Source organism: Balaenoptera acutorostrata, chromosome 7 (assembly GCF_949987535.1).
Source record: "Balaenoptera acutorostrata chromosome 7, mBalAcu1.1, whole genome shotgun sequence".
NCBI classification, from domain to species: Eukaryota; Metazoa; Chordata; class Mammalia; order Artiodactyla; family Balaenopteridae; genus Balaenoptera; species Balaenoptera acutorostrata.
In genome coordinates this window covers 66242100-66267700 of record NC_080070.1, presented here as the reverse complement: position 1 = coordinate 66267700, position 25601 = coordinate 66242100, and the positions used below count along the sequence as shown (strand labels likewise).

At 35.3% G+C, this 25601-nt stretch overlaps 1 protein-coding gene across 4 annotated transcripts in view; it reads right to left on the bottom strand.

Annotated features, from left to right (window-relative positions):
* Positions 1-641: 641 nt before the first annotated feature.
* Positions 642-25601, bottom strand: part of PHF14 (PHD finger protein 14) — a 207456-nt gene continuing 182496 nt past the window's right edge. For 3 of the 4 annotated variants that reach the window (XM_057550199.1, XM_057550200.1, XM_057550201.1), the window contains one exon: positions 642-828. In XM_057550199.1, coding sequence (XP_057406182.1) covers positions 754-828 — 75 coding nt within the window. In that variant the 3' untranslated portion in view covers positions 642-753. The remainder of the gene's footprint in view (positions 829-25601) is intronic. The other variant, XR_009008864.1, reaches the window with a different exon arrangement.

Here is a 25601-nt window from a genome sequence, read left to right as displayed (position 1 = left end):
TGAATTTTCTATCTTGCCTACTTGCAGTTGTCCCCATTTCAGCCTACTGTATCATAGCTGCCAGCCTGTCCCACTGTCACACCTTTACTGAGCTCGTCAGATGCTTGTGATAAAACTATGGCTCCAGGCTAAGTATACAGATTTCGTTCTCACAGGGAAGAAGTGTATGCTGGTGTTCTCTTATAAGCCTTCCAAAGTTCTGCTTCTCATTTTAAGAAACTGCTTCTCATTTTAAGAAACTCTGCTTTAGATAATCAAAGACATCTGCCAAAAACATTGGCAGAAATCAGAAAATGGTATTTAATCTTGTGGCAGTAGTTGGTTTTCAGTGTTTTCACATGCAAGCATTTCCTGTTCATTTTTGAACTATGTTGGACTTTCTTTATAGTAATTGGGATTCTGTTAAGGTCCTTGAAGAAGACAACAGAGGCTTGTAAGGGGAAAAGACTTTCAGAGTTTTTTTTTTTTAAGTCATCCACATGTGTTAACACGGGTTACAGATAAAATTCTGTCTCTTATTCTCAAATTTCAGTAAAGAATTTTAAAAAAATATTTTAACGGTCTAACTTTTATATAAAAGTTTAAATCGCTCTTAAAAAAATACAAATTCCAAACGCACGTTCCTATTTCATTTTCAACGACTTTATTGAGAACATTTTGCAAATTAGATTTTACAATTTAACATTTTACAATTAGAAATTTCATCTGCTACTACATAAGTTGCAAACTTTTCAAAACACAGCAGAAAATCCTTTATTTCTTTGGATTTTTCTGTTCCATGTTGAGCTCCTGAGATGTATTTTTTCTTTCAGCTTCATTTTCATCTTCCTGTGAAATAAATTTTAGAAAACATTAAAATATAAACTTCAGGGCATTTTATCACCTATACTTAATACACTTTAACTTCATTTCTCTGAAGAATTAACTATCATGACTCCAGTAATCGTAGGGGAAAGGCTATAAACAAAATGGCACAATTATGCAACATTTAAACATTAACATTCACAGTGGGTACCTGTTTTATACTACACATTGAGTAAAAATTTCTGTATGTTTTTAAAAACAACTTATTTTATCAATGACCTAAGAATTAATTTTGAAAACACCTGCTGCTAAAAAGTGTCCTTTGTAGGGGGTCAATCAGATATTTTTACTTCACTATTTGATTAAAAAAACAGTAAATTTAACTTCTGAGACATTTTATGTACCCAGCATGGCATTTTGGTCTCATCCAGCATACTTTCTTGACAGGTCTGCCAATTTTCCAATTACTTGTGGCCACCATGTTATCTGAAGATCAGTCAGTTCTAAAATAGGAAACTCTAAAATGGGCACGTGAGGCGACAGAACGCTTACATTCTTCTCCAGTTTCGATTCTAAGTGGTGGCCTCATAGTTCATAGCAGGTTCCTGTGGAACATGGTGAATAAATAAAGTGACATCATAATGTCTGCTTCCATAGGAATGAAGTGTATCTTGTGTTCAATATTAAATGGTGACCTCCAAAGTATAAATCATGAGAATCTGGAAAATTTTTCATCTTACATTTTATAACCCATCTCATCATATATGTTCCTTCAACAACACCTAAGTACAAAGCAGTCTTGCTTTCCTAATATTTCTGATAGGCCTTTCATTTTTATTAATGGAAGTAAAAAACACTAACTCTTTACTGAGTTAATTAAAGTATGAGTAGCTTAATTTCTTAAGTATCTCTGGACAGCAGTAATAACATCAATATCACTACACATCACCCTGCATCTCCGTATCTTTTTATAAAACCAAATTCAATTAAATAATTATTGAGCTTTGCTTAGTAAACTGACTTTATTAAGTAAATGCAAATCAAAGTATATATATATATATATATATATATATATAAAACAAATATATATTATATGTTAATGTTATATATATATAAAACATATATATTTATATATGTTTTATATATATATATATAACATATATATATGTTAAATGTTATAGTATATATAACAAATATATATATATATTTGTTTTCCACAAAAAACCACACCCTTGCCCATAAACATTAAGGTGGAGAAAGCTTCCTTTACATACATTGTCTCTAAATTTCAACAGCACCTGTGATTTAGCCTTTGTCAACACCAGGAAAGCAGAGAAATTATCAATATTATCAATCAAGCTGAATCATTAGATATGTTGGCTGCAAGGAATGGGGTTTCTGACTCTCAATTTTGGCAATGTAATTTTAATTTATTTATCTAAGCATAATAGCCACTGTGTGCTGTTTAATTTTTTTTTTTCCAATTTGTCTCTACTGAATAGAGATATTATATTCAATTGACTCTTGAAAATCTATTAATTAACAGGTAGTTTCCACTTTAAGAGTCTAAGATAAGAGTCTCTAGAGATTACATTTTAATTACAACCCAATAAAAAGCAAATCCTATTCCACACTTTCCACTGTCCTCTTCTGTCAGTGAAACACTGACAGAAAGTGTTAAAACAGCAGGTAAAGGTGGCAAGAAATTTTTGTTAGGTAGCACTGAATTTGTTTATATGTTGTTCAAGGCAGGGCTTTATCTTCTTTATCTTATATTCCTACCACCTAACAGGGCACATTTAGTATATAGGGGGGTCCAATAAATGTTTCCTGTACTATGTGAAACAGTGGAATAAAAAATGAGTAAAAGAGAGGTCTGTAATTTGGAAAAGCATAATATCCTTCCTTATCCAGTAGTTACACTTCTGAATTTACTAAAACATTATTGAAAACAGAAATAAGCAAAAATATTTGAAATATCATAAGCCAAAATCACCCTTATCAAATTCATATTCTTTAATTTTTGAAAAAAAGTAGAGGCTTTATCATGTGGACAGTCTGCTAAGTTCCCACAGCAATATGACTTACTGGTTTAACAAGCTTGGTTACCCTGATGATCCTGAGGACTACGAAGTATCTATAATATTTACTTTCATAATTAACTAACATTCTTCATATAATGTCAGTCTTTTCGTTGTTGAATTATTCTTAGTAATAAAGTATAGTTAATAAATGCATGTCTATTCTAATACTGCCTCCTGTTCAGGACAGGTACAAAAGTTTCTTTATGCAGAGAAAATGTCTTAAAATATCTTGCCTTTCTATGCCTTTAAACTATTTGTGTAAGTTAACAAGATACAATCTCTTTCTTCCTTTGTATAAGAATAGCTGTGATCTGGATACAGAAAAGGATTATGGAGGGGCAGAGAAGGCATTTAATCCACTGCTAGAGTCCAACACATCGTAACTGCTATGGTATAATATCATCAAAATAATAAAAATAACAGCAAAAGACTTTAATCATTGTAAATAAAACATTGGAATTAGATATAATAAAGCTCCAGAAAGAATTTTAGAAGTTGCTTTGTTTTTTTCTTTTTGTTTTTTTGGAAGTGCTAATTTGTGTTTCTAAGTTTACACATCAATTTTTTTTTTAACATCTTTATTGGAGTATAATTGCTTTACAATGGTGTGTTAGTTTCTGCTGTATAACAAAGTGAATCAGCTATACATATACATATATCCCCATATCCACTCCCTCTTGCTTCTCCCTCCCACCCTCCCTATCCCACCCCTCTAGGTGGTCACAAAGCACCGAGCTGATCTCCCTGTGCTATGCGGCTGCTTCCCACTAGCTATCTATTTTACATTTGGGTAGTGTATATATGTCCATGCCACTCTCTCACTTCGTCCCAGCTTACCCTTCTCCATCCCCGTGTCCTCAAGCCCATTCTCTATAGACATCAATTTTTATAAGAACTTTATAACAGTTCAAGATTAATAAAATCATTAAAATAGCTCAGGCAGCAAATCAAATATCATTCACAAGTGAATGCATAATGAATGAAACTGCAAAGAAAGGAAGTTTTTTTACCAAAGTATTTCTTCACTACTGGATATTAAAGGCAAGCAAAATTTTCTTCTGATAGATGGTAGTTTTTGTCACTCTTTGCTAAGATAAGACATCTGTTTTTTTCCCAGTGAAAGAAGACCTTGCTACACGGATCATTTTCTTAGTGACAGCCCTGACAAGTTTGACATTTGTTTCATGAAGTGTTCTGAAGCAGCCAACAAGAAAATGTACCCTTTGGGGCTGCTGGAAAGCAGACAGGTTTACCTCTTAATGTTTAAGCTTGTTAATTTATACTCCAGAAAACATGTTGATTATAGCAACCTTGCAGATCTGCTAGTTACATGTGGAATTTCAGGAATATGCACATAACAATAACGCTCATAATGCCAAATAGTTAAATGTGGTTCCTTGGCCTTCCTGCTCTTTGTACACTGACAGCCTTGTTGTAGTGAGGAGAATGAAAATTTCTAAGCACACATGGACCATGTAATTATGGGCTAATGCTCCAGGTGGCAACATGAGACTAAAAGAGTTATTATAACAGAGAAGTAAAAATATTGCCATTTTAATCTAAACTAGATTCCTTTTACCACCAAATAAAACCCAGAAGAGTCTGTTTAAATACTACTCAGCTTGCAGCATCAATCTGGAAGAGGAGGCCCTCTATTTTTCCTTATTTACAAATTTGATTCATAACAGTTCAAAGAATTGATGTCAATTAATAAAACCTATCCACCCTGCTTTTTCCTTCTCTTGAAGTAACCAACTCCAAACAAAGAGCAATTATTTTAGCAGCTGGAATTTCTACTGTTCAGGTAATATCTGGACTCAAATTAGTCTATGAATACAGATGACTCTGTATTTACCCTACAGACTGTCAAGTTTTAAATTATTTCTTTTAAAGGTTGGATTAAACAAAGGGACAAACTTTCCCCATTATTTCATTATATCTTTAAAGGTGACTTTATGAGTACCTTTAGAGTGGAGAAATCTGTCAGACACTACCTAAACCAAATGATGAAGGTTAACATTACCAGTAATACATATTAACATTAACTCTTTGGTAAGATGCACTAAAAAGGGCACATTAATTCTGGTCTGTGGTACCCTTCCCAATAATGCATGAACCTAAATCTAGTAAGGAGAAAACATCAGATAAACACTCTATAAAATAATTGAACAGTAGAAGATGATAACACTACAGGAAGCTGGATGAAGGGCAAATGGGAATTATCTGTGCTATTTTTGCAACTTTTTGTAAGTTTAAAATTATTTCAAAATAAAAAGATTTAAAAAAACAAAATAGAAATAACTACTTAATGAAAGTTTTCTAAATTCAAAGTAAGTGTGACGTATGCACAAAGATTTTATGTGGAAGAATATTCAAGGTAACTGTCGCCTCTACATTAAAAATACACAGCTAAAATAAACTGTTTGCTTTCCATTTTTCTATTTAAAATTCCTTAAGTACCTCAAATGTTTATAATGGTGATGCTATTAATTTTTATTTTCTTGTCTGTGCTTCCATGCATTCATCTTACATTTCTACTCTGAGCACAGATTACTTTCACAATTAGAAAACATAAGCTTTATTTCCAGAAATAAGTAAGCATAATGGGAGTCTGTTTTCAAAGAGAATGATGTCAGTTGTTTTTACTTTACAGAATTTGCTATTCACAGCAGACAATGACACATGGTGGTACAAACAGTAAAATAAAGTGAGAAGGTACAACTAAGTACTAACTTAAAATATTTCTATTTTCTTATGATATTTTCTTTAGATTTTAAATATTCCTTTAATCAGAGAAAAGTTACTGTAATTGGATTCAAATTAATAGTTGAAATTATCTGTATGCTTTAATAATGGTCCTTTTAAAACTGTAGTATATACACAGCTTTTGGTGAAAAATATGAAGACACACTTAACCTGTTCTGTTAGTTGTAGACTAAGTATAGAAAAGCAATATATAATATATTGTTCTGATCTGAGGTCAAAAACTACTCTCTTTTATTCATTTAAAACATATACCAGAGGGACTTCCCTGGTGGCACAGTGGTTAGGAATCCACCTGCCAACGCAGGGGACATGGGTTCGAGCCCTGATCCGGCAAGATCCCACATGCCGCGTAGCAACTAAGCCCGTGCGCCACAACTCCTGAGCCTGTGCTCTAGAGCCCGCGAGCCACAACTACTGAGCCCACGTGCTGCAACTATGGAAGCCTGTGTGCCTAGAGCCCGTGCTCCACAACAAGAGAAGCCACCGCAATGAGAAGCACGCGTACCGCAACGAAGAGTAGCCCCCGCTCGCCGCAACTAGAGAAAGCCCACGCACAGCAACAAGGACCCAACACAGCCAAAAATAAATAAACTTAAAAAGAAAAAACAAACATATACCAGATATAACTCTCAATGGCATTTAAGATTGTGCTTTTAATACAGAAAATATGCTAGTGCTGCACAATAAGGAAAAAATTTTTCTTAATAACTGGAAAAATACGATAATGAAAATGTTTTAGGCAAAAATGAGCATGCTGCATGCTTCAGACTAAAATTAATTAGAGTTTTTAACATTTTACAATTCCACTCTAATTCTTTAAATGGTGCATTTACTTCATAGTAATAAACACTTGGATCATTAAGTAAAGTGCAAAATGTGTGTGATGTGCTACATTTAACAACCTTTGGCCCTTTTTTCTGTACTTCTGTATTCAGTTTTCCAGTGCATTGAATAAGCAATTGAAGACCACAATTAAATTTCCTGATGTTGCATATTTGAGATTCTTATTTCATTTAATACAAAAGGCAATTAATCTACTATTTTACAACTGAATCTCAACTTCAGTGGGCCATGAGAGATACTGAAATGAACTTACAAGAAATGCTTAATTAAATTCACAGTAAAAAGCATAAGAGGTTCTTTTCTTATGACAGAAGTTGCATATTTAATTAGAAAGTCTGGGACTTCCCTGGTGGTTAAGAATCCGCCTGCCAATGCAGGGGACAAGGGTTCAAGGGTTGATCCCACAAGAGCAACTAAGCTTGTGCGCCACAACTACTGAGCCTGCACTCTAGAGCCTGTGAGCCACAACTACTGAGCCCACGTGCCACAACTACTGAAGCCCGCACTCCTAGAGCCTGTGCTCCGCAACAAGAGAAGTCACTGCAATGAGAAGCCTGCGTACCTCAACGAAGAGTAGTCCCCGCTCGCTGCAACTAGAGAAAGCCCGTGCGCATCAATGGAGACCCAACACAGCCAAAAATAAATAAATAAAATAGATACATTAAAAAAAAAAAAAGTCTAGGGCTACATTGTAAAATTAAAGTAACCTGGGATGTTCTTAGTAAACCTAGCTCAAACACATAAGTCGTTAAACAAAATGGAGCTATTTTGTAAATTTCTACCTTTTTTCTCTACTTAGTGACTCAAAAGATAGTTAATCAAAGAAATATCCCATTACCTAATATTATAAAATCATGGCCTTCTATTTTAATAGCAAGTAGATAGATAAAAGGACAGTAATAAATTTCTAATTTCATGTATGAGTATATATGAATAATTCTATTTCATTTGTTGAGCAATCACTTATCTCTCAGTTTGTGATTCTGGAGCAGATCTAGTAGAGTAGGTTTGCTTTTCTAAGTCTTTAGTTCCTCCTGTTACTTTTTACTTCTTTGTGGTGGCTTTTGGTGGCATGGAAATGGGACAGTTAAAAATAAGACTTTGGATTTCCCATGTATGATTTCAGATCAAGAGAATCTCTATGACCTGGGAAGGAAGGCCCTAAGGACTGGTACAGTCATCTAGGGAGGGCATATTTATAGGAAAGGAAAGGAAGAACAGTGAGTGGGAGGTAAGAGTCTGGCAAAATAGGATTAGAAAAAAGAAAATGAATGATGGATGGTAAGTGTGAGTTAGGTTAGACACTTAATGAGCATAAACCTAATTCTATAAGCTTATATCTTCTCATAAACATGAAGAAAAGCATAACTTTCATAATATGAATTTTTAGGTATTTAAGATATGGTGCTAACCTGCTGGGGCTAAGAATACCATCACACTCTTCTCTGACAGATGAGTTCCTGTATAAGGCTTATGTTTGATAACCCCTGTGGAACTTATGATCTTAAAGGTAAAAATATTTTCCTTCTCTGGCAGACTAATATCTAGGAAATAAGCATAGAAGTGTATGCTGGAAATGAACATTAGAGGCTCCTAACTTTCCTTCATCTGTAACACTTTGGTTTAAAAGATATTACCTGCTTTTGATGAAATGTAGAGTGTGGAGAATATAGTCAATAACTATGTAATATCTTTGTATGCTAACATACGTAACCAGGCTTATCATGGTGATCACCTTGAAATATATAGAAATACTGAATGTTATGTAACAGGAACTAACAGTATTGGAGGTCAATTAAATTTCAAAAACAAACTCATAGAAAAAGAGATCACATTTGGGTTGGGGGTGGGGTGAGGAGAAGTGAATGGGGAGGAAACTGGATGAAGGTAGTCAAAAGGTACAAACCTCCACTTATAAGATAAATAAGCACTAGGGATGTAATGTACAACATGATAACTATAATTAACACTGTATGTTATATATGAAAGCTGTTAAGAGAGTAAATCATAAGAGTTCTCATCACAAAAAAATTTTTTTCTATTCCTTTAATTTTATGCATATATGAGATGATAGATGTTCACTTAAACTTGTGATAATCACTTCACGATGTATAAATCAAATCATTTTGCTGTATACCTTAAACATATAGAGTGCTGTATGTCAATTATATCTCAATTAAACTGGAAGAAAAAATGCTACCTGCTTTTGAAGTTGGTGGGTAGTCAGTACTGACTATAGAGAAAAATAAAACAAACAAAACCCCTCAAATTCCATAAGGGGACAATATAAGTATATTTTCAAATGAGAATAGCACAAGTCCAATGTATATGAATTAAAAGATTATGGTATATTAAGAAATAACATTTAAAGAGGCTCTTTAGAAAGTATTTTTGCATAAATCATCTATTATTCACTAAATGTAACATTTCAAAAATCCTAAATGTACTAATATTTGAAGACAATACATATGAACCTCTACTTTTCCCACAGGTACTCAAGGAGAAGAGACATTTCTAAATTTATGTTGTTTTATTTTTTGTTTTAAACATACACATACAGGTTTAAATTTCCAGGAGTTAAAAAAATTCCATCAAGCAAAAATGAGGCAAAAATAAAGTCTAAAAATGTTTGATATGCAAGCTCACCAGTCAAATTATAGTTCCATAGCTAAGAAATTTCTAGGTTGTATAAAAATCAGTGATTGGCTCATTAAAATTTCCAGTCATACATGCACTGTTTTATGACTAGAAATTATTCAGCAATAACTGAGTTCATTATACAAGCTGGAAAATACTTATATGTAGCATATTTTATTTATTTATTAATATAAGCAATAGCCATTGATACTGGAACTGGCCATTGTGGAAGAAGTGCCCTCTTCAATAGGATGTGATAGCATTTTGTTTATCCTTCACAATACAATGAGGAGTTTAATGCAACACAGATTTAAAAGGCATTTTATATATATTAAAAGAATTTGGGTGGAGGAGATCAAGATGGCGGAGTAGAGGGATGTGGAGCTCACCTCCTCTAACAAATACATCAAAAATACACCTACATGTGGAATAATTCTTACAGAATACCTACTGCAAGCTTGCAGAAGATCTCATACAACCAAAGCTGCTGGAAAGATCCCTACGTAACCAGGTAAGACGAAGGGGAAAGGGAGAAGAGGAGGAATCGGGACAGGACCTGCACCCCTGGGAACCTCCTTCACCAGCTGGGAAATGTGCTGAAACACACAGGGAGCTTCAGAGGCTGGAGAGGAGAGTGTGGGAGCTGGCCTGCAGCTCCCCAGGGTAGAGAGACCAGCACAGCTGGAGATATGTGCCTTCTGGTGTGTGCAGTGGCTAGGTGCTGAAACTTGGGCTTCAGCAGACAGACCTAGGGAGAGGAACCAGTTTGGTTGTGGGGAGACAGCCCGAAGGTCCTGGAGTGTGGCCTGGGCCACAACAGGGGGCGTGTGCAGGATGGACGGCAGATCTGTCACGGGAGCCCCACTGTCAACTCAGTAAGGGAGAGGTGTGGATCTACCATAGCAGCCTCATTATCAGTGTGCTCACAGCAGGGCATAGCTTCTGCCACCATGGGTTTTGCGAATTTCGTGGGCGCTCACGTGGAGGCAGGGCTGAAATCTGAACTGATTACTAGCGCTCCTGTAGTGGAGGTGGCCCCTGAGTGCAGCGGCAGCAACAGTGATTTCTGTGGGCACACACACCAGGTGACAGGCAGCATCACAGTCACACATCCTGGCAGACAGCTCCTGGGGAAGAACACGCAGTGGCTCCTTTCCCAGAGGGAGCACTCCAGTCCCACCTATCTCACACCACAGCTCAGAATTGGATCTGGGGCCTCTACTCCAACAACTGGGGAGAAGACCCTAACCCCAACAGGGCTGTGAGAACCACAGGGCAAAGAGGAGGCCCTGCCCAACATCCAGCACAGGCTCTGGTCACCAAAACACCGAACACACCGTCTATCAAGGAGACAAGGGCCAGCACACCCCGAGGAAAGACTTGGCAAGCATCCATACCAAAAACAACCCTGGCACCAACAATACTGGACTCACATGGTCTACACAGGGTCACTCACACATAAAAACAGCCCTTTAAAACTACAGTAGATAACTGTTTCTCCTAAATTCATAGAGTCAGAGAAATATAAGTAAAATGAAAAAGTAGAGGAACTACTGCCAACTTAAAAAACAATAGAATCCCCCTAAATGAACAAACAATGACACAGACCTCACCAGTCTACCAGACCCCAATTTCAAAAAGGAGGTAATAAAAATGCTGAAGGAATTAAGAAAGACTATCAATAGAAATGTAGATCACTGTAACAAGGAACTAGAAACCATAAAGAGGAGCCAATCAAAATTAGACAACTCAATTTCTGAGGTGAAAACTGAGCTAAAGGCAATAAATAGCAAACTAAAGAATGTAGAAGAATGAATAAGTGATCTGGAAGGCAGAATAACAGAAATCACCCAATCAGAACAGCAGACAGACAAATTTAAAAAATAAAAGCAATATATGAGATCTATGGGATAATACAAAGCATGACAATCTACACATAACAGGAATTCCAGAAGGAGAAAAAAGAGAAAAGGGGATCAAAAATATATTTGAAAAAATTATGGCTGACAACTTCCCAAACCTAAAGAAGGAAACAGATATCCAGGTACAGGAAGCACGGAAGGTCCCAAACAAGATGAACCCAAACAGCCCTACTGTAAGATATATCGTAATTAAAGTGGCAAAAGTTAAAGAGAGGATTATAAAGGCAGCAAGAGAAAAACAGTGAGTTACAGTGGAACTCCCATAAGGCTATCAGCTGATTTCTCTACAGAACTTTGCAGGCCCGGAGGGAGTGACGAGATATATTCAAAGTCCTGAAAGGGAAAAACATGCAACCTAGGATACCAGGCAAGATTATCATTTAGAACAGAAGGAGAGAGAAAGAATTTCTCAGACAAGCAAAAACTAAAAGAATATAGCAATGGTAAACCAATCCTAAAAGAAATATTGAAAGGTCTTCTCTAAATAGAAAAGAAGTAAGAATCTACAGGAAAGGGAAAATCACAACAGGAAAGGCACATACATAAGAGGACTGAAGATCCCTTAAATAAGCCAGTACACAGAATAAAAAACAATGAAAAAAATTCAGTGAAGGCGATTATAACTACAATGAACAGCAAAAGGATAAACATGAAGATGTAAAATAGGACATCGAAATCACAAAATGTTGGGGAGGGAAGTAAGAAAAGGTAGACCTTTTAGAATGTGTTTGAGTTTATATGACTACCCGTCTAAAGCAAGTAGGTATAGTTATGGGTTAGCATACTTGAAAACCAGGATAACAAATCAAAAACATACAACAGCTTCACAAAAACCAAAAAGAAAGGAACTCTAGCATAATACAAAAGAAAACCATCAAACCACAAAAGGAAAATCAAAAGGAAGACAAGGACAAAGAAAAAATACAAAATCAACCGGAAAACAAGGTTTAAAATGACAAATACATAATCATCAATAAGTACTTTAAATGTCAACTGACTAAATGCTCCAATCAAGAGAGAGAGTGGCAGATTGGATAACAGAATAAGAACCTACAATATGTTGCCTACAAGAGAAATACTTTAGGGAAAAAGACACATATAGATTGAAAGTGAGGGGATGGAAAAAGGTGCTTCATGCAAATGGAAATGACAAGAAACCGAAGGTAGCAATAGTCATATCAGACAAAATAGACTTTAAAACAAAGACCAGGGACTTCCTTAGTGGTGCAGTGGTTAAGAATCTGCCTGCCAACACAAGGGACAAAGGTTTGAGCCCTGGTCCAGGAAGATCCCACGTGTCGCAGAGCAACTAAGTCGTGAGCCACAACTACTGAGCCTGTGCTCTAGAGCCCGCGATCCACAATTACCGAGCCCGTGCACCACAACTACTGAAGCCTGTGCACCCCAGAGCCCATGCGCCACAACTACTGAGCCCACACGCAACAACTACTGAAGCCTGCATGCTCTAGGGCCTGCATGCCGCAACTACTGTGCCCGCACGCTGCAAATACTGAAGGCCGCGTGCCTAGACCCCATGCTCTCCAACAAGAGAAGCCACCACAATGAGAAGCCTGTGCACTGCAACAAAGAGTAGAACCCACTCAACATGGCTAGAGAAAGCCTGTGCGCAGCAACAGACCCAACGCAGCCAAAAATAAATAAATTAAAAATAAATAAATAAAATAAAACAAAGGCCATAAAGAAAGACAAAGAAGGACACTATATAATGATAAAAAAACCAATACAAGAAGAGGATATCACACTTGTTAACATATATGCACCCAAGAGAGAAGTACCTAAATACATAAAATAAATACTAACAGACATAAAGGGAGAAACTGATGGGAATACAATAATAGTAGGAGACTTTAACACTCCGCTGACATCAGTGGACAGATCTTCCAGACAGAAAATCAATAAGGCAGCAGAGATCCTAAATGACACAATAAAACAGTTAGACTTAGTTGATATCTACAGGACATTACATCCAAAAAAACCAGAATACACATTCTTTTCAAGTGCATATGGAACATTCTCTAGGATATGCCACATACTAGGCCACAAAACAAACCTCCACAAATTTAAAAGGATAGAAATTATTTCAAGCATCTTTTCTGACCATAATGGAATGAAAATAGAAACCAATCACAGAAAGAGAAATGAGAACAAAAAATGATTACATGGAGACCAAACAACACACTGCTAAAAAACCAGTGGGTCAATGATGAAATTAAAAAAATACCTCAAGATAAATGACAATAAAAACACAACCATACAAAATCAATGGGACACAGCAAAAGAAGTTCTAAGAGGGAAGTTCATAGAAATACAGGCCTTTCTCAGAAAATAAGAAAAATCCCAAATAAACAACCTAAACTACCACCTAAAAGAATTAGAAGAAGAAGAACAAACACAATCTACAGTCAGCGGAAGGAAAGAAATAATAAAGATCAGAGAGGAAATAAATAAAATAGAGATTAAAAACAAATAGAAAAAATCAATAAAACCAAGGGCTGGTTCTTTGAAAGGATAAATAAAATCAACAAACCTCTGGCTAGGCTCACCAAGAAGAAAAGAGAGAGGACCCAAATAAATTAAGAATTGAAGGAGGAGAAATAACAATGAATAATGCATAAATATTGATACAAAAATCATAAGAAAATATTATAAACAGTTACATGCCAACAAAATGGACAACCCAGAAGGAATGGACAAGTTTCTAGAAACATACAGCCTGACAAAACTGAATCAAGAAGAAACAGATAATTTGAACAGACCAATCACTAGAAGTAAAATACGATCTGTAATTTTTTTAAAAGTCCCTGCAAATAATAGTCCAGACTGGACGGCTTCACTGGGGAATTCTACCAAACATACAAAGAAGAACTTATACTTCTTAAACTTCTTAAACTCCTTCTTAAACTCTTCCAAAAGACTGAAGAGGAGGGAACACTCCCAAAGTCATTCTATGAAGCCACCATCACCCTGATACCAAAAAGACAGACACTAAGTAAAGAAAATTACAGGCCAATATCTTTGATGAATATAGATGCAAAAATCCTCAACAAAATATTAGCAAACTAAATCCAACAATTCATAAAAAGGATCATACACCATGATCAAGTTGGAATCATTCTAGGGTCACAAAGATGGTTCAACATACACAAATCAATCAATGTGATACACCACATCAACAAAAGACACCAACCACATGATCATCTCAATAGATGGCAGAAAAGGCGTATGATAAAACTCAACATCCATTCATGATAAAAAACTCTTGCCAAACTGGGTATAGAGGGAACATATCTCAACAGAATAAAAGCCATTTGTGACAAACCCACAGCCAACATAATACTCAAAGGTGAAAAGCTGAATGCCTTCCTACTAAATTCTGGGACAAGACAAGGACACCCATTCTCACCACTTCTACTCAACATAGTATTGGAAGTCCTAGCCACAGCAATCAGACAAGAAAAAATAAAAGGTATCTAAATCAAAAGGGAAGAGGTAAAATTGTCATTATATGCAGATGACATGATACTCTATGTAGAAAACCCTAAAGGCTCCACACAAAAACTATTAGAAATGATAAATGACAGCAAGGTAACAGGATACAAGATTAGTATACAGAAATCTGTTGCATTTCTTTGCATTAACAATGAAGTATCAGAAAGAGAAAGTAAAAAAAAAAGTCCTGTTCAAAATTGCATTAAAAACAAACAAACAAACAAAAGAAAACCTAGGGATAAACCTGACCAAGCAGGTGAAAGACTTATACTCTGAGAACTATAAAACACTGATAAAAGAAATCGAAGATGATTCAAGGAAATGGAAAGATATCCCATGCTCTTGGATTGGAAGAATTAATATAGTTAAAATGGCCATACTACCCAAAGCAATCTACAGGTTTAATGTTATCCCTATCAATTTACCCATGACATTTTTCACAGACCTAAACAAATAATCGTAATATTTATATGCAATCATTAAAGACCCAGAATTGCCAAAGCAGTTCTGAGAGAAAAGAACAAAGCTGGAGGTATAACCCTTCCAGGCTTCAGATAATACTATAGAGCTACAGTAATCAAAACAGCATGGTACTGGCACAAAAACAGACATATGGATCAATGGAGCAGAATAGAGAGCCCAGAAATAAATTAATGGTCAATTAATCTTCAACAAAGGAGGCAAAAATATATAATGGAGAAAAGACAGTTTCTTCAGCAAGTGGTGTTGGGAAAGCTAGACAGCCACATGTTAATCAATGAAGTTAGAACACTCCCTCACACCATGCACAAAATTGAACTCAAAGTGGCTTAAAGACTTAAGTATAAGACATGATACCATAAAACTCCTAGAAGAGAACACAGGCAAAATATTCTCTGACATAAATGGTAACAATATTTTCTTAAATCAGTCTCCCAAGACAAAAGAAATAAAAGCAAAGATAAACAAATGGGCCCTAATCAAACTTATAAGCTTTTCCACAGCAAAGCAAACCATAAACAAAATGAAAAGACAACCTATAGACTAGGAGAAAATATTTGCAAAAGATGTGACCAACAAGGGCTTAATTTCCAAAATATACAAAAAGCTCATACAACTCAATTAAAAAGACCAAACCACAAACAACCCAATCAAAAAATGGGCAGAAGACCTAAATAGACATTTCTCCAAAGAAGACATACAGACGACCAACAGGCACAAGAAAAGATGCTCAACATCGCTATTTATTAGAGAAATGCAAATCAAAACTACAATGAGGTATCATCTCACACTGCTCAGAATGGCCATCATGAAAAAGTCTACAAATAACAAATGCTGTACAGGGTTTGGAGAAAAGGGAACACTCCTACACTCTTGGTGGGAATATAAATTGGTGCAGCCACTAAGGAAAATGGTATGTGTCCCTTAAAAAACTAAAAATAGAGTTACTGTATGATCCAGCAATCCCACTCCTGTGCACATACCCAGAAAAGATAAAAACTCTAATTTGAAAAGATACATGCACCCCAATGTTCACTGCAGCAGTATTTACAATAGCCAAGACATGGAAGCAACCTTAGTGTCCAACAGATGAATGCATAAAGAAGAAGTGTATATATATACAATGGAATATTACTCATCCACAAAAAAGAATAAATAATGCCCTTTGCAGCAACATGGGTGGACCTAGAGATTATCATACTAAATGAAGTAAGGCAGACTGAGAAAGACAAATACCATATGATATCACTTACATGTGGAATCTAAAAAATAATACAAATGAACTTATTTACAAAACAAACAGACTCGTAGACAGAGAAAACAAACTTATGGTTACCAAAAGGGAAGGGGGCACGGGGAGGATAAATTAGGAGTATGGGATTAACAGATACACACTATCATATGTAAAATAAACAACAAGGATTTACTGTATACCATAGGGAACTATATTCAGTATCTTTTAATAACCTATAATGGAAAAGTATTGATAAAAAAGAATATATTTTATGTATGTGTGTGTATAAACAAATCACTTTGCTGTACACCTGAAACTAACACAATATTGTAAATCAACTATATTGCAACTAAACAAAAATTTTTTTTGGCTTAGTCAAGCCCTACAGTTAAATTTTACCCAAACTAACTTCTATATTGCCATTAGAAAAAGCATAATCTCTGGCCATTTTAATTGATGCCATAATAAAAAATGTGAGAAAATACTGAAGTTTTATACTTCCTTTGCTGAGTTTTGACATTCTAAACAAAGGACAGTTATAGCTCATATGTATCAAATCACTGTCAAAGAAATAAACAGAATTTACATAAATGGTAATATCACAATCTTAGTGCTACTTTAGAGAAGAGGTAGAAGACATTCAAAAAGTGAAAGGTAACACAAACTCCCTTAAAGAAAATGACGTTATTTATGTAACTTGATGTTTAGGTTTCATAACTGTCCTATTACATAAGATGTTACCATAAGGAGAAGCTGGGTGCTTCATACTTTTAAAATCAAAATTATCTCAACACAAAAAGTAAAACCAGACAAGCAAGCAATGAGCTTTGTTAGATGATTTAGAAATAAGTATACTTATGTTTTAAATACTATAAAGTTACCCACCAAAATAGTATGCAGAGGTAATCAGAGTTATGAATAACAGAGTTTTGGCATTTCTGTGATATGGACAGCTCATTACAGATTCCACAATATAAATCAGTATTTACTGCTCACTAGTAAAATCACAGTCATTCAGTAATACTGAGTGATGTTTCACACATGAAACTCATTGCCGTGTTTTGTGGATTCGTGAAGTTTAAGAACCATTAGAACCAGATTCAACTGTTAATGGTAAATAATTTCCTCATTTTAGAAGAGTCTGGAATACATTTCATCCCTTGACTCATATTAAACATTTTATCTTTTTAAGATAATCTTAACTCTTGAAGTAAATTCTATTCCTAGAATCTTTCCTTTCTTCCTCCTGCAAAAATTTATTGAACGATGATTGTGTGTCGGACACTGGGAAAGGTATTGGAAATAACAAAGATGAATGAAATGTCTTGCTGCCTAGAGGAGCCCGTGTTCCAATGTGGAAGACAGGGAGGCACAGAATTACAGTGCAATGGAGAAAGTATATTATAGTCTATCAGGTATAAAATGTTAAGAGAAAAAAACTAAACTATGACAATACATAAGGAGAGTTTTTTTTTTTTTTTAATGATTGATATTCTAGAGTTTGGGTATGGCATTGAAATAATATACCCTCCTTCATTCTCAAAGAGTGGTATTGTGAATCTTTAAAAAAATACCTCTCAATGTAACTTACACTGACTGCTCTTTTATTAAGATTAACTTAACATCAAAGGACTATATCTTTGAGAAGTAAACTTATGTTTAGAAAGTGAATTTTAAAAACTTTACTCCCAAGTGAACAGATTAAGTTGCCTCAAATATCTCTATTTCAAGTTGAATGCTATTTTCCCTAGAGTGAATCCATTAATCGTCACAGTTTTATTGGAAATTAATAGCTCATTAGACATCCAAGTAACACATTTCTTATGGCACATTAATTTTTCATGGGTGACAAAAAGTAGATTTTGCTTCAAGAAAAATTAAAAATAGTATTTTAGAAAATTCCACACAAGAAAATTTCTCTGATAGTTGTATTTCATGATCAGTGTCAAACCTAACAGCCACATTTCCACATCTTGAATTCACAGATAACCATATAAACACTATTTTGCTTTTTAAAGAAAAATATTAGTTTTTAAACTCCTTGTTTTAAACTGTTACCATAATGAAAACCATGTACTGCTATGTTCTTAAATGATTCCAAAAAGTAGGCCATGTGGCAAGTACCAAATCACTTATAAAGCCTGCCTGAAAATGTACTTAGTTAACTAATGTTTTCTATGACCAGTGAGTTATTCTATAAGTATAAAGTGTTTCTCAATAGTCCATGATCTAGGCTATACAACATTAGAAAAAATGTTACATACAATGACATTTTAAAACCCTATTTGAAAAGAGCATTCAGAGAGCTACAAAAGCCATTTACATTCTTCCCTGACTATCAACTATGTGTCAGGTATTGTGATAGGTGCTAAACAGAAAAAAAACTGATACATAAGAGACAGACTCCCAGCATTATGGAGCTTGTAATCTGTGTCCAAAACAATGGGTTACTCGAGCAACTATGTAACTGCAATTATGATATGTTCAATGAAAGTATAGTGCTATGAGGGTTTTACTAGAAGGACCTAAGAATTTCATAGAAGCTCCTCCCCCTCCGGAAAATGACAGATACATTGAGACCTGAAGAATAAGAAGGAGTGGCAAACCTAAAGTCAACACACAGATAACATCAGAAGACAAAGAAAATGTCTTTATTCACCTTATAAACATCTAATATTCTCAATTCTGAATCTACAAGGTATGAAATATTAAAAAAGTAGTTGCGCTTTCTATTACTTGCAGTTAAAGCATTCTTACCAATACCACATAGGCATCTTTCTTAATTTTCTTCTCCTAGTTCTCTGAATTTTCCCCGTATCTTTTATTTCTTTTAACTTCTTTTCATCACTGTCTTTAGAACTCTGTTATCTGGAGATGGCTCTAAAGGGCTTCACATGCCATCTATTTTATGATGACTCTCCAATTTATATCTTCAGCCTGGCGTATATTCCATGCTTTAAACTCGTATGTCCACTGCTACTTGATGTCTTCACTGAACTTTTAAATAGGCACCTCAAACATACCATGTACAAAGCCAAACTTGATTCCTCTTCCTAACCACTGCCAACCTCCCCAAACAGCCTTATACCTCTCTTGGTCTATAATTTACCCAACTGCTCAAATGCAAACTCTAGGAGTCATTCCTTGATTCTTTTCTTTCTCTCACACCCCACAGCCAACTCCTGTTGTCTCTCTCACCACAGAGTATCTAAAATCTGTCTAGTGCTTTCCATCTCCATTGTTACCATCTTAGTCCATGCTGTCATATTTCTTGCCTGGATTACTTTAATAGCTTCCTAATCAGCCTTCTTGCTTCCATTTCACAGTTGTACAACCTATTGTCCATATAGTAGGCAGCAATTTTTTTAAGACACAGAGAATATCACATCCCACCTTTGCTTGAAACCCTCCAATAGTACTGTGTTTAGAGTAGAATCCAAACTCCTGCCATGGCCTATAAAGTCCTATTATCATCTGGCCCCTTCCACGTTTCTGGCTTCATCTTGAACAGTTCTCCAACTTGCTTAAGCAGCTCCAAACATGCTGGTCTTCCTTCTGATTCCTGAACAAATAGCACTAGCTCTTTCCTCTGCCTTTAATTTTATATGCCCAGTTTTTTTTGTTTTTTGTTTTTGTTATACGTTCTTAATCAGTGAGTTCTCTGACTTCATGCACGGAACCTGCCCTTCCTCCACCAACCAGATCATTCCTTGTAACATTTATCACAGTGAAATGATCATTTACTTATTTTATATATCATCAGACTTCCTTCACTAGAGTGGAAGCTCCATGATAGCACATTTTCTCTGTCTTGCTAACCACAGTATCCTCAGAAGCTAGTGTCATTTCTATCATATCACAGTGTCTCAACATTTCTTGACTATATGAATAAATTCCCTACTATATAGATGCATGGGAAACAAATAGTAGTTTTGACTTTTTGAGTACTTATTAAATACAGAGTATTTACATGCATTGTATGTAATCCTCACAAATGCCAGGCAAGATAAGTCTTATTTCCCATTTCCCATCTAGAAAATTGAGAATTGAAGACATTAAAGAACTGCCCTCGGTCACATACCTAAAAATATAAGAGGAGCTGGGATTTAAACTCAGCTCTGTCTGACTCCAAAGAGTTCTCTTTCCAATATACCACGCAGACAAGTAGAACTGCTCATGATCAATAAATTTTAAACCGCACATATTTTTCCAAAATAATTCATTTTTTGCCCAACAGATACTGACCACATTAATGACTCAGTTATACAAAAAGATCCTAAGTCTGTCTTGCAGAAATCATTGGAAAGCAATCTTTAAATCCAGAACAGTTTAGAATTCTGCTCCCTGAAGATTATTTATGAGAAATCCTGATAAACATAACAACTGCCTTTCCATTTTTTCAAGCATTCTGACAATATTAGGATTTGTTGTGTTATATTTCCTAACTCTCATGAGGATACAGGAATAGTTGAGAACAAAAAGGGGTATTGGGAAAATGTTGCAAGGATCAGTTTCTGAGAAACATAAAATTCTGCCATTACCTTGGGATGGCTGCTCTTTTGTCTTCAAATAAGCTCATGTAAAGAGGATTTATTATTGAGGTCCATGACTTTCTCAATTCTTTGACAGTTATTAACACAAAAGCTTACTTGCTGAGAAAGAAAAAATAGCCTCTATTTTTAAGAAGAAGAATCACAAGCTTCTACAGAGGTAGGTCCATGAAGGACTCTTGGAAGCTCTTGGAAACGTTGAGAGTTCAAACTGAAGGGTCTCAAAAGAAAATCCTGGTATAATATTAAATTGAATACAAAACTGACAAAATGGAACAGTTAATGAAAATTAAATTATAAGTTTAAATATATAAAAATGAGAAAATAAAAGTTAATGATCTCATGGCCACATTATGTGGCAACCATATTGTTCAATCAAAATTCGTTAAACAATTGGAAAGTGCTAATTTTCGTAGTACAGGTGTTCAACAATTACCTAGGAAACATAAATTTCTAATTCTCCACTGAACTATGACAGCATTAAAAAAATGATTTTACTTTTCTTAACTTTTTAAATTACTGTTACGTATTTTATCATAGACAGAAAGTACATAAACAGAATGTGATCTTTTTATTCTAATTTTCTTTTAAAATAAAAAAAATAAGCTGTATACTCTGTATTTCACCACAGTTTGAAATGTCTTGTTGATATATGACATATTCAATTTCAAAAGAAGGATAAAGCAGGAATATAACTGAGCAACAGCAGGCATTTGAGACTGCGATACCGTTTTGCCTCCTCTGAATGTAGGTAGCACGAATCATTTTTAGGACTCAGCACACAAGTAGTGTACCCGATAATTAATTTGTATTATGTGTTTTATACATCACAAGCAGCACAATAAATATGTAATAATATGTTGATTTCTGGAAAGCTGTATGGAAAACTTGGTAACATTTTGTACATTTAGAAAAAATGTAGGCTTCTAATATACAAAATAGATCTATATGCCTAAATTATTTAAACTAAGCTTTACTTAATTAATGATGTGTACGAAAGAGTAAGGAGAAAGAAGGAATAGGGAAAACTAATGAAAAATATCCTCCTTTCTTTCCTCTATTTTTTCATTCAAAAATTATAAGTGAATACCTACTATGTGCTGTGCATATGTTCATGGTAGAGAGGAGAACAGAGCTGATATCTGCTCTCAGGAAATTTATGCACTTGAATTATAAAAGTGAGTTCAATTTATGCCTCCTATCTTCTCTATTCCTCAACAGACACCTCCTTGTTTCTTCAGCAAGTCCAATTATTTTGTTATAAAATGTTGCAAACATAGCAATAATCATAACCATAACTTATAACACTTATTGAAGCCCTCCGGATATTCCTTCCCCGTCCCATTCCTCTTCCTTCCTTTTTACCAGATGTAACCAATACGCTGAATTGGACATTAATCACTCCCTGGTATGCTTTTTTATTTTAACATTTTATATGAATGGCATCATATTATACTTCTACAACTCCCAGTTTATTTTCATTATTATATTTTACATATTTATTTGTTATACTTTTTAAAAATAACATACACGTTTTCAGCTCAAAAGCTAGCAACAATCCAAGAAACACGCTAGAAACAATCCAAGTCAAGGTGATGACAAATATACCACTATTATTTAATCTTGTTTTGGAGATACCGGCCAACACAATTAGACAAGAGAAGGACATGAAGTATAAAATTGTAAAAGAGGAGGTAAAACCATCCCTATTTGTTTATACCTAGAAATGTCAAGAGAATCAACTGAAACACTGCAATAAGCAGAAGAGAATTCAGTGAGCACCTCTATTTGTAATATGAGGAAAATCAAAGGTAGATAACAAAAAATAAAATAATATAGATTATTCAAGACAACTATTAAATTCTGTACCCATATTCTTCTAATTACCTCTCTAAATTTCAAGACTGATTGAAGCAAGAATACTACTCACTGTGTGTATTTCTAAGAAGAGCAAATCAATATATTAAATAAGCAATTCACATTTAAGAGATAAGTCAGATGCTAACATAAGTTACAACAGATTTCAGTGGTTTTCCAGACCACTCTTCTCTATTAAGAGCCATAAAATTACAGAGACAGAAGGTATTTTACTTAGAGGATGGTTCATTTGATCCACTCTTTTTACTCTACTGATAGAGAAGCCATTCTTAAAATACATAATTTACCTCCCCAGGGTCCCACAGTTACTTAATAGTAGAGCTGGAATCAGAATTCAAGTCTCCTAAGTCGCTGTCTGGAACTGTTTGTCATGATGAGCCAGTAGTGACCATAATGAATCAATATGATTTTAAATCTAATGCTGGGGACTCCCCTGGTGGTCCAGTGCATAAGAGTCTGCGCTCCCAACGCAGGGGGCCTAGGTTTGATCCCTGGTCGGGGAACTAGATAATGCGTGCATGCCGCAACTAAGAGTTCTCATGCCACAACTAAGAGTCTGCATGCCACAACTAAGAGGCCGCAAGCTGCAAATAAGTCCACATGCCACAACTAAGAAGCCTGCATGCCGCAACTAATGATCCCGCATGCCACAACAAAGATCCCACGTGCCACAACTAAGATCCGGCACAGCCAAAATAAATAAATAAATAAAATTAAATTTAAAAAAAATAAATGCTGGCAAAAATAGAGCATGCATAAAAACAAAAAATGTTGCTGACGTTGTGTGTGTGTGGGTGGTGTGCATTTAGGTATTCTAAGAATTGAACCGATTTTATATTGTAAAATAATTGTGTATTCTTACCCAAAGTATCTACATGAGCACAGTGGAGAGTGTATATACATTAGGCCTCAGACAAATCTATCTGAATCCTGTTTTGGCACTTACTATTGGTGTGACCTTGGGAAAGTTACATGACCTCTCAGTCTCAGTTTCCTTACCTGTAAAATGTAAAAAAATTAAAAACTAACCTCAAAAAACAGCCTTTGGGGATTGGAAGTATGATTATGCATGCAAACTATACTAGTAAAATGTTTACATTTACTAGCAAAATGTGTTACACAGTAGGTGCTCAAAACAATGGCAGCTATTATATTATAGAATTTAAAATACATTTCCAAAAACCAGGGTCGAAAGTTGAGCTCAGATGTACATGGTTGGAGAAAGTGCTTTTTCTTTTTACCAGGATAAAAATGATCAGTTTTGCTTCCTTTTCTAACTACAGTTTTAGTATTTCAATACAAATGGTAATTATAATGTTAAGAATTACTTAAACTTATAATATAGAAATGTTTTCTACTGTTTATTAACCTACAAATATGTGAATGTCTACTATGTGCCAGGTTCTGTTCTAGGAGATGGAGAAACAAGTGGTAAACAACAGCATGTCTTTGTCCTCAGAGATCTTAAACTTCAACAGGAAAGAGACAATAAACTATTAACAGATAAATAATTTCATATTTTGATGTAGTAGAAAAAACAAGGGAAAGGAATACAATGTGTGGGAGCACAGTTTTCCTTAGACAAGGTAGTGAGGGACGTTCCTCTACTAAAGAGGTGGCATTCAGGCTGAGACGTGAATGATTTGAAAGAGCCAGTCAGGTACTAATCTGTGAGAAGAGAATGTCCAGGCATCGGGAACAAGGGCAAAGGGCCCTATAGTACAAATGAGCTCAGCATGTATGACCACCAGTATATGTGGCAGGAGGCAATGTTAGGTTGCCTTTGTAAGCCACACTGGTATTCCATTTATAGTGAGAAGCCACTGAAGGGTTTAATACTAGTAATATGATTTTGAGCTTTAAGCTTATTTTAGTTGCTGTACAGAGAAGGAAGAGTAGAGGTTATAGGTAAGAATGAAAATAGGGAAATAAGGCAGAAGACAACTGCAACAGTATAAATCAGAAATGATGGTGGTGTGGAGCACTGCAGTAGTGGTGGGAATGGAAAGATGTATGACATGATTCTGAGTCAGGATAGGCTGCGAGGTAGAAATTGGGGAATAAACAAAAGAGAGTAATTAGGAATGATTCCTGTTTGGGGCACACAAAAATGGTAGTAGTGAGTTAGGAAAGACTAAGAGAGAAGTAAGTTGTGATGGGAGTGGGAGTGAGGAAGGATCAGGAAAAAAAATTCTATTTCAGCAACATTAAGCTTGAGACAATCTTTGGCTATCCAATGGGAATGTCAGGCAAACATGAGGATACATGAATTTAGATCTTGAGGGAGGAGTTCAGGGCTACCAATAGAAATCTGGAAGTCCCCAACTTATAGATGAAACTATATGCATTCATCTAGGGAATGGCATACAGAGAAGAAAAGGGTCCCAAGGACTACGCCACGATAATAAAACTTGGGTACAGGTGGAGAATTCAGCTAAGAAGACTGAGAAAGAGTTCCCATTTACGTAGAAAGAATATTAGGGGACTCTGAGGGTCATAGAAACCAAGATAAGAAAATGTTTCAAGAAAGAGGGAATGGTCGACATTGTCAAATGATGTTGAGAGGTCAGATAAGATTCAGGACAGGCATGACTACTGAGAAAGAGATAGCAAGTGATCTTAACAAGAGCTATTTTAATGGAGTAGTAGGGATCAAAGGCTGGCTGACATAGTTAAAGAGGGAGATGCCATTTTGCACTTTGTTCTGACTCTTTAATTTCAAGAACAAAGATGTAATGACTGGGGCTATAGCAGCTATCTTTGAACTATGATGGAAAAACCAAAAGAATCATGGTAAAATTACTCCTGGTAGCCTGGGCTGCTGACAATACTATTTCTTTGGGCTTTCTGTTATGTGTTATATTTTATATCTCTATATTAATCAAACCTTTCC